We start from the raw sequence: 18,776 nt of genomic DNA on the forward strand, positions 1-18,776 counted from the left end.
CAGGAATTCTTCTGAAATCTACAGGAATATTTTTAGATTCTGGACTACAAGACAGTTGTGATGAATTTTGGGCCAGTGCCGATGACAGTACTGCATCAGATGAAATCAGGTATTAAGCCCTTTGGCTTAATAATAATAAACACACTTATTCATGTTTCTATACCCATGACAGGTACATAGTGCCTTTTATTTCTTAGAATGAAATGCAAGACACCATAGACTTAATTGCTGATATTTCTGTATCCAGAAGTAATGAAGGATCATTTCGTTCGTTTAAAGCCTAGTCATGTTCTTTTTAGTTCAGGGTATGAGAGATTGTTTATGCAAAATTCTTTAAAATACAGTTTTTATATCCTTGTCAAAAATGTGCCTGTGCAAATCCTATTTATTTCAGTTAACTCTTTGTAAATATTTATCTTTTCTATGCTCTTTCTGTTGATAAATGTGTAAATATTTCTTACCTTCTAATAACTATAAAATGTGATATGGTTTATTAAAACATTGTCATTTCATTCTTACTAATGTTTCAGGAGGTCTGTTATTGAGACCAGCCGAGCACTCAAAGAACTGTTTCATGAAGCTAGAGAAAGGGCCTCCAAAGCTCTTGGTTTTGCTAAAATGCTGAGGAAGGTGAGTTAGCAGTAGAGTCTCATCTTATTTATATGCTTTAAAGAAGTTTAGTCTGAAAGTATATTGTTTTGTTTTGTCCCTACTCTTAGGACCTTGAAATAGCAGCAGAATTTGCTTTGTCAGCCCCTGTACGAGATCTTCTGAATGCTCTGAAAACAAAGGAGTATGTGAAGGTAAATTCAGTTTAGAGGCATGAAAGTGGAGTCGGGATGTCAAAGGATATTTATTGACATACTTTTAAATTTTTAATGTGGCATCTGTATCTCAACATTTAAAATGATGAGTATTTAATATTTAATTGCGGTATTTTCTGTACCTCTGTGTGCGTGAATGAGATTGCTAGTCTGTGCTTTGGGAAATCAGTGTCTAATTCCTTGTCTTCCCAAATATTCTCTTTGTGACTTGGGAAAAGCCATTTTGCTTCAATAGCTTAAAAAATTCAATTCAAAAGCTTCAATTTGCTTCAAAATTCAACTCATTTGTGAGAAGCAAGTAATAACTGTAGGGGGTGTTATGAAAAATAAATGCTTTAAAGTTTGTGAGATAAGTGAATACATCAGTAAGTGGACATGTTTAAGTAGATAATCTCAGACTACGGACATGTGTTTTGTGTGCTTTTATAAAGCAAAAATATTATAACGGAGGTCTCCTCTAGCGAGCTTCCTTGAGAGTACTAAGGATGTGAGAAATTCAGTCTGTGTTCTGTTGCAGAATAACTGTTGTTAGAAAACTGCTGTACACAAAATTAGGCTAAACACTCTGTGCCCAATATTTACTGTGCTGTAAATTGCCACATTTATGGTTATGCACTTTATTCCTTAAAAATTCTTAGGTCAACAAGTCTTCATTGTAGTTTGAATTTGTATGAATTTGATTATAGTTTGAAGTCAGTTGCTTCAACTGACATGAAAAACAGATTAAATTTATTTGGAACTGCTGTTCTGTTTTGTCCTTCCATACATTTAATATAATTCCCAATTGGGAAATAATCTACTAACTCTTGCATGACAAATTTCATGTTAGATTTATGTAAAAGATTGGTGAATGTAAAAATTGATTCCAGGGAAGACTGACAAGTTCAAGGGAGAGAGGTTCATAAGATCTTCTTAAATACGTGGATGAAACACCTGACTTAGCAGGACACTGGTCTATGAATTGTTTCAGTGGTAGAATAGTCAGGGAATTCAGCGTATGTTTACTTTTTAAAATTTTTTTCCTGAGGTATTCACTCTTGGCTGCTTCAAGACACAATAATAAATTTGGTAGAACTTTTAGTTAAAGATAGTGTCATTGTTCTTACGCACATGTTTTAAAAAAAAAAGGTTGAATCTCGAGTCTGGAAAATCTATGTAAACAAGCAGGTTAAATAATCTAGGTAGATTATTTGAATATCAAGATTTATCCCTCTCTATGTATTACCACCCCCCTTTTTTTCACCACTGGAAATAACATACGTTTTGGTGGTTAACACTCCACATATTGGCCCTCTAACATCTCACAGGGAGTTTGAAGTTTTAACAACCTTTTTGATCAGTTGCTCATTAGTTTTGGAAAACTATTTTAGCTTTCAACAACCATCTAGTTTTTACATTGACCTATAGATTATAATAGTTTTAACTATAAAATGCAGCTGCCTAGTAATAAAAATGTTGAGTGCAGCGTTTCCTCTTATCTTGATGACATCAAACTCTGAAAAGACAATCAAACTTCGCTGGAAGTTAGTTACCTCATGTCAAATGACAGGTATCAACTATTTCACTATTTTTATAGTCTGGTCGTGATGCCTGACTTGGTTAAAGTACTGTTACCAATGTGACAGATATAATGCAGAAGTAGTTATTAAGTAGTAGAAGTAGTATTTTATTAAAAGAGAACATTCTTACTGGACTTAATATCCCTATCATGAGTAGTAAAATAATAACTGATTTTGTTAGCCATATTTTTACTTCCTTCTCTCTTCTTTCTGTAGCTATTGAGAAGTTGTGTGAATTCTCAGAGATTCTGAAAGAATTTTTCTTCTTTTAATATTCCAGTCTTTAAAACGTGCTTTCTAAGTCTTAAATTACCCTTGACTAATTCAGTTTTTTTAGATATGTGGATATATATTTTATACACACATATTTAGTATATAAGTGAAGTCGGACTCATTTGTAACAAGGCTCCTTTAGAAGCATATATAGAAGGATCAATTGAATGTGCAAAGAAAGATGTCACTGAAAGTTGGTGATGTAGCAGATTAAGATAATTTCTTGTAAAACACTTTCAGCCATTTTTGCATGAAAAGTCAATGTCTTGGTTTAGTTATGTATACTGTACAGCTGTTGAAGATGGAAACTCTCCCAGCTGCTTAAATGAGATGATGTATAGTTATCTATTGAGATATATTTATCTGTTCTATATGTCATAGAAGACAGTGATAGCCACTCATTCAGATAATTTTTTTTCCTACAGGTACAAATCCCTGGACTTGAGAATTTACAAGTATTTGTACCAAATAGTATTGCAGGTGAAAAATCTGTGATTTTGCAGCTCCTCAATGCAGCTGCTGGCAAGGATTGCTCAAAAGATTCGGATGAGGTTGCATATGAGGCCTATTTACTAATGACCAAACACAGTGATAAAGACCATGAATTAGATGACAGCTGGAGTGCATGGGAGGGTCAGCCAGTCAAAGTAGTGCCACAAGTAGAAACTGTTGATACGCTACGAACCATGCAGGTTGGTTTTTTGTTGTTTCTTCCCTGTATATGTGATCTCCAAACTTCTGTGAATGCATATCCTTCCAGGTTAACCACAGTAATTTAAGTGAAGTATGTGTCCTTTTATAGGTAATAAAGAGTTAAGTTCAAGGATAGGATTGATTCTTAGTTGTGTTAATGCAAGTAATAAATTCAATGGATTTTAGCATTTCTTAAAAGAATTAATCTGTACAATGTACACTTTTCAGGGTTAGATTTTTATAATAAAGAGATGCTTTCAATATCTAGTTGGGTGTTCAGTATCGGAAGTGTGGATAACACTTGAAAACCGTACATTAAGAAGGCAGTAGTCTGCAAGAATGTGTAGTGGTTGTGTGCTTTCTGCACACTGAGGCAGGAAACCAGTTACTTTCAATTTTGGATGAATTGTGACTTTAAATTTCTGTGTAAGTTACTGGTTGCTCTGCAGGAAGATATCTTTCCAGTCATATTTTCCTTCATCCCAAGCCAACAGCAATTCTGCCATGCTCTAGCAATAGAGCCAGTGCAGCTCCCTGCCCCTCCTGTTCTCGTATCCTAATGTTAAGCTAGGTGAATTTTCCTTTTGGTATGTCATGCAGTTCCTTGGATCCCTACCATAAATGGGCTCTACTGTCCACTAACAGAGTAACTTTCCTTGTTGCTGTGCCTGGCCTCTAACATTCAGAGGGCTCTACAATTACAGGGAGTTGAAAGTCACTCCTGTACATACTGTTGCTGCAGATGCGTTGTCTCTAGTTTGAAATCAACAGAGCTTAGTATGTGACTCATAGTGCCACAGTAAAGGCAACACCATCTGTGACTGTACTTTTATAGACCTCTGCAATATCAGAGCTCTGGTTTCCGAAACATATTCTTACATTTTACTAATTTTCAAAATTTGAATACTCTGTGGTTAAGTAGATAGATTTATCTATGGCTTTCAAGCCCTGTTCCATAGCAAATTTTTGTCCTCAAGTGTATTACATTACTTGGATAAACCCGGCTTATTTATGTGATGATTGTTACCTCCATCTTTTTTGAGAAATTTCGGTTATTTTGCTTAGATGCTGCCTCTCTGTGTGTTACTATTCTGAAGATTATTTTAATAGTTTGTCCTGAATCTTTACAGAAGTGAATAGGAGTGTATTCCCCCTGAAAACTTGCTGTGGCATTTGTCCTAACAGAGATCACCGCTCATAAGAGTTTATCAAGTTCAGTTGCCAGCATCAAACTTTTCTGTGTGAATTAAAGATTTTCACGAATAGCAACAAGAGTGGTCTTTTGTAGTTCAGCTTTTAAAAAATAATCAACTGGAATTTTATTAGATGGGACATGTTTTGATAGAGAGGGTTTTGTTTACTTGAACCAGTGATATCTTGTATTCCTAGGTTGATAACCTCCTCCTTGTAGTCATTCAATCTGCCCACCTTGTGAGTCAGAGAAAAGCTTTTCAACAGTCTATTGAAGGACTCATATCTCTGCACCAGGAACAGACATCCAGCCAACCAGTTATCGCCAAAGCTCTGCAACAGCTAAAGGTAAGCAGTTTTTGAGATTATCTCAGTCAAAATTGATTATGCTTGGCTTACTGATAAGTGAAAACGTATAAGGAGACTTGATTGCAATGCTGATGACATACTTAGGCAACCTCTGTGGACTTTCAGTACAGTTTTCTTTCTGTTTTTGCAAAGGATTTGTGAGTGTATTTTTGAGCAATATTAGTGTAATCATTTTTGCACTGGGTAAGTGGGAAACAAGTGCATAATGCAATAGAAATATAAATAGCAAGAGAATAAATACATCTTCATATGAGAGCACTATTAAATTGGAACAAAGTGTTTGATTTCTAAAATCTCTCAAAATCCACAATCTGCAAAAAATTACTATTTTTCTCTGTATTTGGAAAAGATGGCTGCTTTGTGATGTAAAAGTGGGTAGATCTCTCTCTGGTTGTTCTTGTTTTTGGTGTTATGGTTTGGGGTTTTTTTGATTGTGGTGGGGTTTTTTGTTAGATGAGGGCTTTCTTTGGTGGTTGGTTTCTGGGGTTTTTCTGTTTGTTTGTTATTTTGAATTACCCAGAAAAGCAAAGATTTGTTAGGCTGAAGTTGCAATATCAGGTCCCTACATTTCCTCCTGCATTCAACAGAAGCTGCGTCCATATACCAGGGTGAAAGCACAACCAAAGGCTTGATCACATTATACATACTAAAACTCATTTTATCTTTTTGTGTCTGTCTGGTTTTGGTTGGGGTTTTTTGTTTGTTTCTTTGTTGGGTATCCCCCTACATCTGTTGTGATTGTTTTTAAAATTAATGCCACTCAAGCAAACAAACTGCATTATAGTATGTCAGTCAATTCTAAGACTTGCTTAACGCAACTCCTGGAAAGTGTTTGTTTTTCCAAGACTGAGTGAATTGTGATGGCATTAAAGTACATTTCCTTTTAAAGTAGTGTAATTGTTAGATTCATGTTTGCCTTAGTCTTGTCAACTGTAGAATGTAGATAATAATTGGATGCCTTCCCCATCCCTTTTTGTTGTTGTTACTCAGAGTGATGCGTTACAACTATGCAATAAGATAAGCAGTGCCATTGATAGAGTTGATCACATGTTCACATCTGAGTTTGATGCTGAAGTTGATGAATCTGAATCTGCCACTTTGCAGCAATACTACCGGGAAGCTATGATTCAGGGTTATAATTTTGGCTTTGAGGTAAGGAAGCAAAAAGGTACAAGACCCATTTGTCTGGTAGTTTTGGTAAGAATCTGTTGAAATTTCGGGTTTTGTGTTGGTGCAAATAACTGTGGAAATACGAAGAATTCTAGCAGCACATTGTAAAAAACACGTATTACCACAAAAATCTTATGTGAAAATGATTGAAAAAGAACAGATAGATCCATTAAATTCAGGCTCCAATTAGCAATGCCTGGAACTCTAAAAACTTTAAAAACTCAAATGTAGTCTTGTAGGCTCTGCTGCTTGATAGCATTTTTGATGAAAACAGAAATATCCTTTGATTTTGAATGTCATTGCCACAGTTTTTCAGCCTAGAATAGCATAATACTGTAACATGGGCCATTCTTTCAGAGTTTATGGTGGTTCTTTGATGCAGTGAATATAGCTTTTACATTCGTTCCTTAAGAGTGCTGATGAGGAAATGTCATGTTCAGATGCTTCTAGTGTACTGTTTCACTGTGAACTTTGAAATTTTGTTTTAAGATTGTGTCATACCCTAACATGCTTCTGAGTAGTCTTTTAAAAAAAGAGCTGGTATTTCTGCTTATTTTTTATATGTATACATATAGAACTCCTTTATCCCCTAACATTACCCGCAATATAACAATAAAACCCCACTACTTTGCAGTTCAATCTCTGATTACAGAACTGAGCATTTGTGTAGGATGTTTCTTATATGATGTGTGCACTGTTAAACATCAGCACATGCCTGTGTACACACGAGAATGCAATACGGCTCAATTGCTGCCCCTCACTATAATTCATTTTGTGTCATGTACTTTTTCATTATTTTTTCCATAAATACGCGACGGCTTGCATAAAATTGTTTTGTCTAAGAATAGGATGTGATAGATACCATATGGTAGAGTTTTGTTCACTACCAGAGGATATTGCAAATGGTATTTTTTTTTCTCCTTATTAATACGTGGAAAGTAATCTCTAGTTTCTTGCAGTACCATAAAGAAGTTGTTCGTTTGATGTCTGGAGGATTCAGGCAGAAAATTGGAGACAAGTATATCACCTTTGCCAGAAAATGGATGAATTATGTGCTAACAAAATGTGAGAGTGGCCGAGGCACTCGACCCAGGTAACAGGCACTTGTTACTGCCATAGTAGTTTGTCTTTAAATACTTTGCAGGACTTTTCATAGTCTGAATAATGCTTTATTGATTAGAAGTAGTTTTTCTGAACTAGTGATGCCTCTGACTCTTAAATATTGAGACTAATTTGAACAGTAAATGCATAAAGCAAAATGAACAGTCAGACTGCGTAGCAGCAGATTTTTTGGGAAGAAAAAGTGGCTATCGTTGGATTCAAGGCAATTAAAAGACTCTAGATAAGGGCTATTAGGTATGAACGAAGTGCTATGTGATCAGGAGTCAATAAAAATTGCAGAATATGCAACAGTCATTCTTTGTGTATTTTACAGAGGAAACAGTATTATTTTGTGCCGGTTGCAGAAATGATGTAAGGAAAGGAATCTTTAGCCTCCTGTAGAAGTCCTTCTGTTTAGGCCTTTTTGAAAGCATCGAAACTATGTCCCTCAGATGAGGAAGATGTGTTTCTATTCTCGTGACACTTCTTTATGACTGTTGAGGTCTATTGCCATGGGGAACTTCTCTGGAGCTGGCTTGGCCCACAGCTGAGACAGGACAATGGAGAGACCTGCCAGCAGCTGCTCACAAGCCATGGGCACTGCCGGAGCAACTCTGGTCACCCCGCTGCCTGTAAAAAAGCTGTCTGGGGAGCACCAGTGACCAGAGCGGGCAAACAGACTGTCAGCCAGGGCATGGCGCAGCAGTTTGTGCAGGAAGGGTGCTGAAGCTCTGCCAGCTCAAGAGGTGAGTTGAATTGGTGGTCATCACCCTCTCAGAAGGAGCTTAGTTATGGACTCCACTCAGCAGAAAGCCACGTTCTCTGGTATATTGTGCAGCCTGGGACCTGGGTGGTTGCACGTTTTCATGGGAGATCTGTCTGGGTTGCCACATGTATTCTGGTGTAAGAAATCAGTCAGGGAAGGGAAGAGACCAACATGGCTGGGTAGAGACCTGCTGGTCAAACTGAAGGGCAAAGAAGAAAATGCACAGGCAGTGGAAGCAGGGACAGTTATGCTGGGAAGAGTATAGGGACGCTGCCTGGTTGTGTAGAGGTGGGGTTAGGAAGGCCAAGGTGTGGCTGGAGCTGAACTTGGCAATGGATGCAAAGGATGATAAGGCCTTCTACAGGTCTGTCAATCAGAAAAGGGAGGTTGAAGAAGGGATATCCACTCTGATGAGCAAGCTGGTAACAACAGATCAGGAGAAGGCTGAGGTACTCAACAACATTTTTACTCACTCATCACTGGCAACCTCTCTTCCCACACCTCTCAAGTGGCTAGAACGCAAGTCAGGGGCTGGGGCAGCCAAGTCCCTTCCACTGTAAGAGAAGAGGTTCATGACCACTTGAGGAACCTGAATATACATAAGTGTATGGGACCTGATGGGATACATCCAGAGTCCTGAGGGAATTGGCTGATGTAGCTGCCAAGGCACTCTCCATGACATTTGAGAAGTCCTGACAGTCAGGTGAAGTCCGTGGTGACTGGAAAAAGGGAAAAATTGCACCCATTTTTAAAAAGGAGGACCCTGGGAACTACTGACCTGTCTGCCTCACCCTCTGTGCCTGAGAAGATCATGGGACAGATCCTCCTAGAAGCTGCGCTAAGTCACATGGAGGGCAGGGAGGTGATTCGAGACAGCCAGCATGGCTTCACCACTGGCAATTCCTGACTGGCTCTCTGTGTTGGAATGGCTGCAGTAGTGGACAAGGGAAGAGCTGTAGATGTCATCTGTCTGGACTTCTGTAAGGCCTTTGACGTGGTCCTGCACAGCATCTTTCTCTCTACATTGGAGAGATATGGATTTGATGGGTGGACTGTTGGATGGATAAGGAACTGGCTGGATGGTCACTTGCGGAAGGTAGTGGTCAGTGCCTTGATGTTCAGATGGAGATAGGTGACAAGTGGTGTCTCTTAGGGGTCCATCCTGGGACCAGTGCTGTTTAATGTTTTCATTGATGACAGAGATAGCAGGATTGCACCAAGCTGAGTAGTACAGCTGACATGCCTGAGGGACAGGAAGCCATTGAGAGGGACCTGGAGAAGTGGGCCCATGTGAACCTTATGAGGTTCAGCAAGGCCAAATGCAAGGTCCTGTGCCTGGGTGGGACAATCTCAATTGAGACAGTCTCTCAGTTCCTGGGTGGGCAGTGATGTAAATGATATCAGCCCAGCTGAGGAGGACTTGGGGGAGTGTTGGTGCATGAAAGGCTGGACATGAGTTGGCAATGTGTGCTTCTAGCCCAGAAAACCAATCGCATCCTGGGCTGCGTCAAAAGAAGTGTGGTCAGCAGGTTGAGGGAGGTGATCCTGCTGCCCTACTCCATTCTGGTGAGACCTTGCCTGGAGTACTGTGTCCAGCTCTGGAGTCCTCAGCAGAAAAAGGACAGGAGCCTGTTGGAGCGGGTCCAGAGGAGAGCCACAGAAATGATCAGAGGGCTGGAACATCTCTGCTATGAGAACAGGCTGAGAGAGTTGGGGTCGTTCAGCCTGGAGAAGGCTCCAGGGAGACCTTATTGTGACCTTTCTGTACTTAAGGGCCTGTAGGAAAGATGGGGACAGTCTTTTTAGCAGGGCCTGTTGCGACAGGACAAGGGTTTAAATTTAAAGAGGGAAATTTAGACTAGATGTAAGGAAGAAATTGTTTACAATGTGGGTAGTGAAACACTGGAGAAAGTTGCCCAGAGAGCTGGTGGATGACCCATCCCTGGAAACATTCCAGGTCAGGTTGGATGGGGTCTGGGCAACCTGATCTGTTTGAAGATGTGCCTGATCATTGCAGGGGTGGTTGGACTAGATGGCGTTTGAAGGTCTTTTCCAGCCCAAACCGTTCTGTAGTTCTATGATGGCAGTAATGGATGCATTTGTGTTTTGTGGCAGTCTGAAGTACTTTTTCTGTTGACAGTAGTGTGCCCACTGGTCTCTCAAATAGTGCTTACAGTCGATGCTATGAAGCTCCGCTCCTGGGCACTAATGAAAAAAAAGTCACAAAGCTGCATCACTTTGAGGGTGGAAATACAGGGACTGGGAAACCGGCTGAGGCGGAATGATACCATTACTTTATTTAGTGGGTAGGCTGAGCCATGTGTGGATAGGCTATTTAGCTTGGTGTGCTAATCTTGAAAAGCAAAAGGAAACAAATAAAAAAAAAATCAACCCCAAACAACTTCAAAGGTTGTTTTAAAGTATGGTAACAGCAAAAGGAGGATTTAAGATGGCATTTGTCCATTACTTGATGAAATTGCTCATCTCAGAAATAGGGATGAAGATAAAGCAGAAACATTTAATGCCTTCTTTACGTGTCTTTAACACAAATGGTGGGGTCTGGAACCCTGGAGCCCTGAGTTGGAGGACCACAACCGAGGGAGTGGTAAGCCTCTAGTTGACTTTCAACTTGACTTTCAACTTGTGCAAGATTTGCTGCTGCAATGGAATGCATGCAGGTCTATGGGGCCTGATGGAATTCATTCTAAGGTACTGAAGAAGCTGACTTATTGCAAGACCTACCTCAGTTATTTATCAAGAGTTTTGGGAATCTGGAGAGGTTCCCCTTGATTGGAAGCTAGCAAATGTTACTCCAATTTTCAAGAAGGATGGGAAAGAAGGCCTTGATAAGTATAGGGCTGTCAGTCTCACTTCAGTTCCTGGTAAAAATATGGAGAAGGTTATTCTGGGAGTTACTGAAAAACACTTCAGAGATAATGTATTAATTGGTCAAAGTCAACATGGGTTCATGGAGGGCAAGGCATCCCTTATTAACTTTAAATATCGTTTTATGATGAGGCTACCCACCCAGCGGATGAAGAGAAGGCATTGGATGTGGCTGAGTTTTGTGTTTGGGTTTCTTTTAACTATTATTTTAGCAAAGCTTTTGATACTGTTTCTCACAATATCCTTCAGGAGAAATTGGCCAGCATAAAGCTAGACGTGTATACAATGTACTGGGTGAACAATTGGCTGAAGATTTAGGCCTGAAGAATTGGGCTAAACAGAGTAACATCTGACTTCTGGCCAACCACTAGAGTTTTTCCACAGGGCTCAATTTTAGTTCCAGTTCTCTTCAATGTTTTTATCAATGATCTGAACACAGGAGTACATCCTACGTTAAGTGTGTCAACAATACTAAATTAGGAGGACCCATCAATTCCCTCAAAGGTAGAGAGACCTTACGGAGTGATCTTAATAGGAGTGTTGGGTAATCACCAGCCTTGTGAAATTTAACAAGGACGGATACCAGATTTTGTACCTGGGGTGGTGTAATCCTGGGTATATGTATAGGCTGTGGGCCCAGAGGTTGGAGTGCATCCCTGCAGAGAGGGATCTCAGGTTCTGGGTGATGGTAAGCTCTGTGTGAGTCGATAATACGCCTTGTTGGCAAAAAGGGCCAACTATATCTTGAGGTTCATTAGGCACAGTATAGTTAACCAATGAAAGAAGGGATTGTCCCAACATACGTAGCACTGGTGCAGACGCATCTCAAGAACCATGTGTGATTTGGGGCTTCACAGTGTAAGAGGAATATAAAAATGTTACAGTGTCTCTAGAGAAGAGCAATGAAGATAGTGAAAGGACTAGAAGGCAGGTCTTAGGAGGAGTAGCTGAGAAGGCTAGATTTGCCTAACTTAGAGGAGACTGAGAGGTGACCTCATTGCTGTCCACAGCTTCATCATGCTGGGGAGCGGAGAGGGAAGTGCTGATCTTAGCTCTTTGGTATCTTGTTCCTTCACATCCTATGACAACTGTGTTAGGGGAAGTTCAGATTGGATATTAGGAAAAAGTTCTTCACTAAGGCGGTGGTCAAGCCCTGGAAGAAGCTCCTTAGGGAAGTGGTCATGCCCCCAGGCCTGTTGGCATTCAAGAAGCATTTTCACAATACTCCTAGATACATGATTTTACTTTCTGGTTGCCCTGTGTGGAGACAGGAGTTGGACTCTCATGATCCTTATGGGTCACTTTCAAGTCAAAATATCCCATGATTCTACTTGCATTTTGTAGCTTGCAGCTGCTAATTCCAGTAGGTCTAAAAGGAGGCAGTGGAGGGAGAGCAGGTGGCTGAAGACATAACTTGCTCTAGCCAAGTTACTTACTTGTTTTGCTTAACCAGTCTAGGCCCTGAAACCAGTGATGTCCAGTTACTGCTGATCATAGTCATAAAATCATTAGTACTCTTTTCATTTTGTTTCAGACAGGAGAATTTAGACAGGTGACATAGTAGTTCATCTTGTTGCCAACATATTATGAGTGAACTGATACTGTTCTTGAAGACAGCACATGTAAGAGTTGAGATATATAGCATGGCCTGCTCAGTGTCTTTGCTAAAATCAGACTTCATATGAATATGAATATGGGCAAATGTCAACACAAGCTAAATTTATTACATCTTATATATTAATCCATTTTCTAACAAAGATTTTATCATGTTTTCCAGAGGAAAAATAGGTGACTGCCTCTTACTATTCTTGGATGTTGTTGAAACTCTTACGATGGCTTTAGCCGAAGAACACTTAATTTTCTGTCTTTTCTTTTTCTTTGAGGTAGGTGGGCAACTCAAGGTTTTGATTTTCTTCAAGCCATTGAGCCAGCATTTATTTCAGCTCTGCCAGAAGATGACTTCTTGGTATGGAATAAGTCATTCTGCTTGTTGTTTATTTCTAAATGCATGTGAAGCTATCAGTGTATGTTACCAGGGATGTTTTTATACAGCTCTGCCTGAATACAGATGCTCTTCTGAAACAATTGCTGTTGTATATAACTGATGAGGCTGATACCTCTCCAGTTTGTAAGACTCTGAATAGAGTACACTTGTGACTTTGCAGTGATGTTTCAGAGTACTGACAAGTTCGTGGTACTGTCTTGGGGCTATCTCCCTTTGTCTCTTGGGAAATTTGACAGCACCTTTTCTGAGGAGTTACAGTTTAGAGTTGTCATAGTAAATTTCTGAATATAAGCTTCTGAGGTCTCGGTAGCACCGAGAGTTCATTTATGGGTAAATACAAAATCATAAATGTTTAAAGATGCTGCTTCAAATTGTGCCAGTTTGAAACAATCTTGCTCTTGTTTTTACTGTGTAAAAAATCATAGACTAAAACTGGCTGGTTTGTGTGCTCTACCTTCCCTATTTTCCTGTGGAATTAAAATTCTGAGAATTTAGTTCTCTGGTCTTGGTATAGAACTACAGAGAAGTGAAAGCACATAGTTGCCACAAATGGCAGAATGTGAGTGTCAGCACCTCTGATTTTTATCAGTTTCAAGATCTGTTATGAAATACCAATCACATTAATCTTGTGCGATACAGGAACTATATAGTTTAGTCTTTTTTCACATGTATTTTTATCAAGAACTCTCAAGTAAGTTGCGTTTTGTCTGCCTAAATGGCCAAGTTAAGCTTACATTTGAAACACGCTCATCCTTTAGCATTAGAAAGTAGCCCTTCAACTGTATATATCTGCTTTGACACAGTTTCTACAACACCAGGTATTTTGAAGAGTAATACATGTGTATTTTTGTGATACCGTTTTGCTTAAGATTACTTCAGTATTTAGAGGCAAACTTCTAAGGAGGAAAGAAGCTTAGAAAATCTAATGTAAACCAGTTTGCATTATAAACTGGTGATTTTGTCCTAAAATGGAACTGATAACATTGAAGGAGAGTTAAAAAGCAATCGTGCTTGATGATTTATTGCAGTCAACTGATAACTAGTAAGGTATCATGACACTTATTCAGGTAGAATGTTTTTATAACAGAGGTTTCACATGTACAGAGAATTCAGAGCCAGCATTATTTAAGACGGAGTTAAGTCAGGCTTTGAAGAAGTGGGAAAGAAAGGGAGGGAACCAAAACCTTAACTGCGTTTCTGAACTTTTGCTTTCTTAAACTGGAGTTCAGTTTTGGAGAGCATCCCTTGAAGCCACTTTGATTAATCTGACTCCTGTATAACACAGGCATTTCACCTAGAAATGTCTGTCCTAATCTCTATTTAAATAATACCTGATGTCATAGAAGAAGGACAGTCTAGATTTAAAGCTGAGATTCTGCCTCAGTCTGGATTGATAAAATATGCCAGTCACAGGCTGAACACTTTTTCTTGTCTTTTTTTTGTTCATCAAGCTTCAAATTTCTGGTCTTCACTAAGTTTCTGAATTTCTTGAAGAAATTTTGAATCATCTGAGTGACTGGTATATAGAATTGGCCTTCATAGAACTGAGCCTAAGAACATGATTTTAATTTTTCATTGTGAAGACATATTTTTTCCATGGTGTTCTGACAAATAAGTTGAACCAGATGAAGATTTAATAACTTGTCCAAGGTTACATACACAGTGAATAGTACACCCAGTAATTAGGCTCAGATTGCCTGAGCCCCAGTTCAGTGATTTAACTATTAAAAACCCTTTCGTGAAAGTTTTGCTAACTTCATGGGTAGTTAAGGAAAGTGTATTTCTTTTAGGATTTGGTGCATCATATTTGTTGTTTCAAAGACTTTAGTCTTGTCCTTCAGGCTGTCATACTTTCCCCCATTTTCTTTGAGTGTTTCTTCTTGGGGTGGGAAGAGGGAGGGCAGAGGAGGTTGTTGCAACTTTTTCCAGCAAGCTTTTTTTTTTTTTTAAATTCTATTAACAATGGATATTTTTAAATTCCACTAGCTTTATATTATGAAATGTTCTTTATGATATATCATTGTTCAGTTCTTATGGTTACATAATTTTGACAAGGTCAAAAGGCAAGACAGGACTAAGACAGCTAGCTTAGAAAACAAGATCAATGAACTCAAAACCTTAGTGTAGATCTAGAAGTTTAATATAATTGATAGAATATGGGGGTGCTTACATGACAAATTACATACTTAACCAGTGTCATTTTATTACTGTGAGTTCTGCTGTATGACTATCAACTCTTAGGTAACATAAAACATCACAACTTTTTTCGTGTGTCTTTTCTAGAGTTTACAAGCTCTGATGAATGAGTGCATTGGCCATGTTATTGGAAAACCTCACAGCCCTGTTACAGGTTTGTACCTTGGTAAGGCAGAAGTTACTGGCGTTTGTTCTGGAGCTTTGCTGCTATTGTTACAGAATTTTGTTTGTAAAGTACTTTTAAAATGCTAGAAATACCAGTAAAAGTATTTTTAAGCTTTTCATGATTCTTGATGTAAAAACATTATTGCCTGACAAAATGTAAATGCATAGTGGTTTTACTTAAGAAATTTAGAAGCTTTACAGATGCTTTCCTCTGGTTTTGTCTGTAAAGCCTTGTGAAGTCTTGCAAATGTTCTGGAAAAGGATTGTTATATTTTTTAAAGGTTGCATAAATAAGTGATTGTAACTTTAAGGAGGCTCTGTCTGCAAAATTCACTGTGTCACTGCAGATATTTACACTTCTGGCAGACTTCGTGTAACTATTGAGGTACAGAGGAGTTATACCTGGGGGCTTGAAGATAGAGCTGTGAGAAGTAATTCTCTGATACCACAAAATTTGTTATAGTGTAAAAAATACTTTGACATTAGAGTGAAATAAATGTATTTCATTGTTTACCCTGAGAAAAGGATGTTTCCTCAGCTGTATTTTCCTTTTATGTATCTCTTTCTCAGCACTGTTTCTCTCTTTGTTCTCCCAAGTTCATTGACTGGTTTAAGTTTCAAAATACTGTCGTCTTTCCTGTCTCCTGTCATCCACTTCCTAGACAGGGTTGACGACAGAAGGCATGAAGGGAAAGTAATTTCATTAAGGCAAGAGAAGGTTTTTCAGTATATCAGGAAAGTTTCCGTTTTGGTATAATTTTGATGAGAAACTGTTATAGCTGAGAAACTTTTCACAATAAGAGTCAGTCCAATCCTTTGGACCAAAGCATAACCTGAAGTAAATGTCAGGCAATTTCAATACTGCGATGTAAAACCTTTATATTCTCTTTCGATACTGCTGTTCAGAGGAAGGCCCATTCTAGGTAAATCACTAGCAAAGTACTGAATAAACGCTGTTGCATACATGGCAGATCACATAGACTAAATTGCTTCACAGCTTTTGACTCAGAGGCAGAGGGAAGAGGTGACACAGATGGCACAGACGTAAACAGCAGGTTGAAACTTCAATACATGTGAGATAAACATAACTAAACATAAACTGTATCCTGTCTGCAGATACCCCTTTCTATTTTGTGATCGGGTGGAAAATAAGAATTCCTAGCTCTTGTTGCGTACCGTGTTGAGGGACTTAAACCCACTGTGATCTTTACCCCTTTTCCCAAAGCTGCAGATCCAGTTGCATTCATGCTGCTGACTGTAGGCATGTAACTGGGGATCTCCTGGTGTTTTATCCTGTCTTTTTGCTTTGTGAAACAGCCTCTGTCCACCCAAGTGAGTTAGGTGCTGTCTTCTGCTGGTTTTCCTTGCAAATTACATCAGGACAGCCAACACGTGGCAGTTTTTACTTGTCCTGGTAGTGCAAACAAGGCAGAAACTCAGCTCACTGTGATTAACCTAGCCTGGCAGGAAGTACTGACGCGTGTTTTGATGTGTGATCAGCTGTCTTGTGATGTGAGTGCTGTAATATTTTTCTGGCTCATTAAGAAGGGATTGAGGGAAGGGTTAGACCCTGCAGACTAATCTCAAGAGCACTGAATTAGTTAGGTATGGCAGACAGTAATGGCTCATTCAAGGTTTGGGGTTTTTTTGTACCACTTCCTTGGGACATACTCATGGGAGGCATTAGTATAGGTAAAACTGTCATATGTGGTTCTTTTTACCAGCTCATTTTGCTTTCTATTATAGTCTGGGAAAACTAAATCTAATGTAAAAGGAACATAACACTCTGCTTTTTAATTATTATTTGGTTAATTAATATTTATTTTTCAATAATAGATCATCTTTAATCTATGAAGCTGAAATGATGACGATGTAGTTTTAGTAAAGTAAGGACACATCTTCTAATTGTTAGTTTTTATTTCTCTGGAGAATTTTAATTATTTTAGAGATGAGTTACATGATGCATAATATGAATAGTGTTAACACATAAAATTGATTTATTTTAAGTTGGGATAATTCAGATTTTTCTTAAAGGATGAGAAAATATGCACCAGTTCACACTTAACGCTCTAAAATAGGAATTTGTTTTAATTTTTTGTCTTGAAATGGCCCTAACAGAGTTTTTCTGACAACTTAGTAAACATGCTACCTTTTTTGTGTTTGCAGCTATTCATCGAAACAGTCCCCGTCCTGTAAAAGTACCTCGGTGCCATAGTGATCCACCAAATCCTCATCTTATTATTCCCACGCCTGAAGGCTTCAGGTATTTAGGATTAATACAGATTTCTAAACCTGTTTATCTTCTCTTAGCTATGTTGACTGTCAGTAAGTGCAAAACCTTTTCTTGACGGCAATGCAGGTAGAAAAAATTAGCATGTTGGTGATCCTAGATTTTATCAACAGGTTTTTAAGGACAATAAGGTTTCCTTTTCTCCATCCCCCATTTATTTTACAGTTTATATTGGTGCATGCTTTCTCACTTTGCTGTCCTTCTTATCCCTTTTGTCTTTCCTGAAAATGTTTCAATGTAACAAGCTCTAATTCAGTGAAAACTGCTCATTAACAAGACTTATTTCCTTCCCCACTTTGAATGTGTACATACATGCCTGTGACAGTGCTTTCTGTAGTTTAGCATAGTTAAGACTTAAAAATGTACTATTCTGGAATATGGTGGCATTTCTGCGTCATTACCAACCTGCTGTGACGAGGCTTAAAGCCATGGATGGTTTTGCTTCCCTTTGAAACAGTTGACATGAGAATTAATGCAAAAATAGTTTTTAAAAATTTCAAAAGAAACTTCGCCATGCATAGTTTTACACAAAAAGAGGGCCTTATTTTTCAAGAAGATTGGCACATTTTCAAACTCTACAGGTTTTATTTTTTTGGAAGTTGCTTAGCACTTGGTAGAAACTAGTACTACTCTAAGGATTTGGAGAATTTTTTTTTTAAGATTATTATTATTGTATATATTGACAGCCCCTGAAGCTTCCACCTCCTCGAATTATTCCACATAAAAGTCTTTATGTACTTGAAAATTTGGCCTCATTATGCACACTTCAAAATTTTATTTTTAAAATAAACTTTCAACTCCTTACATTTTTTTTAAGCTGTTTCCTGAAGTTTTCCTTCTTGCCACAGCACGCGGAATATCCCTTGTGATGCACGGAACCATTGCAGCGTTGCTGTCAGTCGCCCCGCTCCCATCGGTAGCGACTCAGCTCAACCCAAACCTGTCAGCAGTGCAAATGATTCCAGGTAGCTCCACTCCACAACATAGCTGCCTCATTCTACTTATATCACCCATACAGCTGTTTCTATGTACTTGCGTCCTAGTATATATCATTTGCACCGCACTTTTGCATCCCATCATGTCTTGCACTGGCTCCTTCATTCATTTTGTTGAGCAAAATCTTATGTCTTAGAATTAGATAAGTCTGCTGTCAGGTTTAAGATGTCTGAACAATGTGGTAGTTAAAGCATGCAGTTCTGATGTAGATTACAAATTCGCTCAGTAAAAAATGTCCATGAAACTAGCATATGCCAGTCAATTCATTGGTATAACTTTACTAAATAGTTAG

At 38.7% G+C, this 18,776-nt stretch overlaps 1 protein-coding gene across 1 annotated transcript in view; it reads left to right on the forward strand.

The window, feature by feature from the left end:
• The window catches only part of MAP3K4 (mitogen-activated protein kinase kinase kinase 4), a gene marked incomplete at its 5' end in the record, with an annotated part of 55,311 nt that overhangs the window by 16,468 nt on the left and 20,067 nt on the right, over positions 1-18,776 (forward strand). The window contains 11 exons of the mRNA XM_010140160.1: positions 4-109; positions 531-630; positions 720-803; positions 3,082-3,348; positions 4,739-4,888; positions 5,900-6,061; positions 7,039-7,172; positions 12,720-12,798; positions 15,121-15,187; positions 17,365-17,461; positions 18,337-18,453. Of these exons, the coding sequence (XP_010138462.1) occupies positions 4-109; positions 531-630; positions 720-803; positions 3,082-3,348; positions 4,739-4,888; positions 5,900-6,061; positions 7,039-7,172; positions 12,720-12,798; positions 15,121-15,187; positions 17,365-17,461; positions 18,337-18,453 (1,363 nt within the window). The remainder of the gene's footprint in view (positions 1-3; positions 110-530; positions 631-719; positions 804-3,081; positions 3,349-4,738; positions 4,889-5,899; positions 6,062-7,038; positions 7,173-12,719; positions 12,799-15,120; positions 15,188-17,364; positions 17,462-18,336; positions 18,454-18,776) is intronic.

This window comes from Buceros rhinoceros, unplaced genomic scaffold, assembly GCF_000710305.1.
Source record: "Buceros rhinoceros silvestris isolate BGI_N320 unplaced genomic scaffold, ASM71030v1 scaffold6077, whole genome shotgun sequence".
In the NCBI taxonomy this organism is placed as follows: Eukaryota; Metazoa; Chordata; class Aves; order Bucerotiformes; family Bucerotidae; genus Buceros; species Buceros rhinoceros.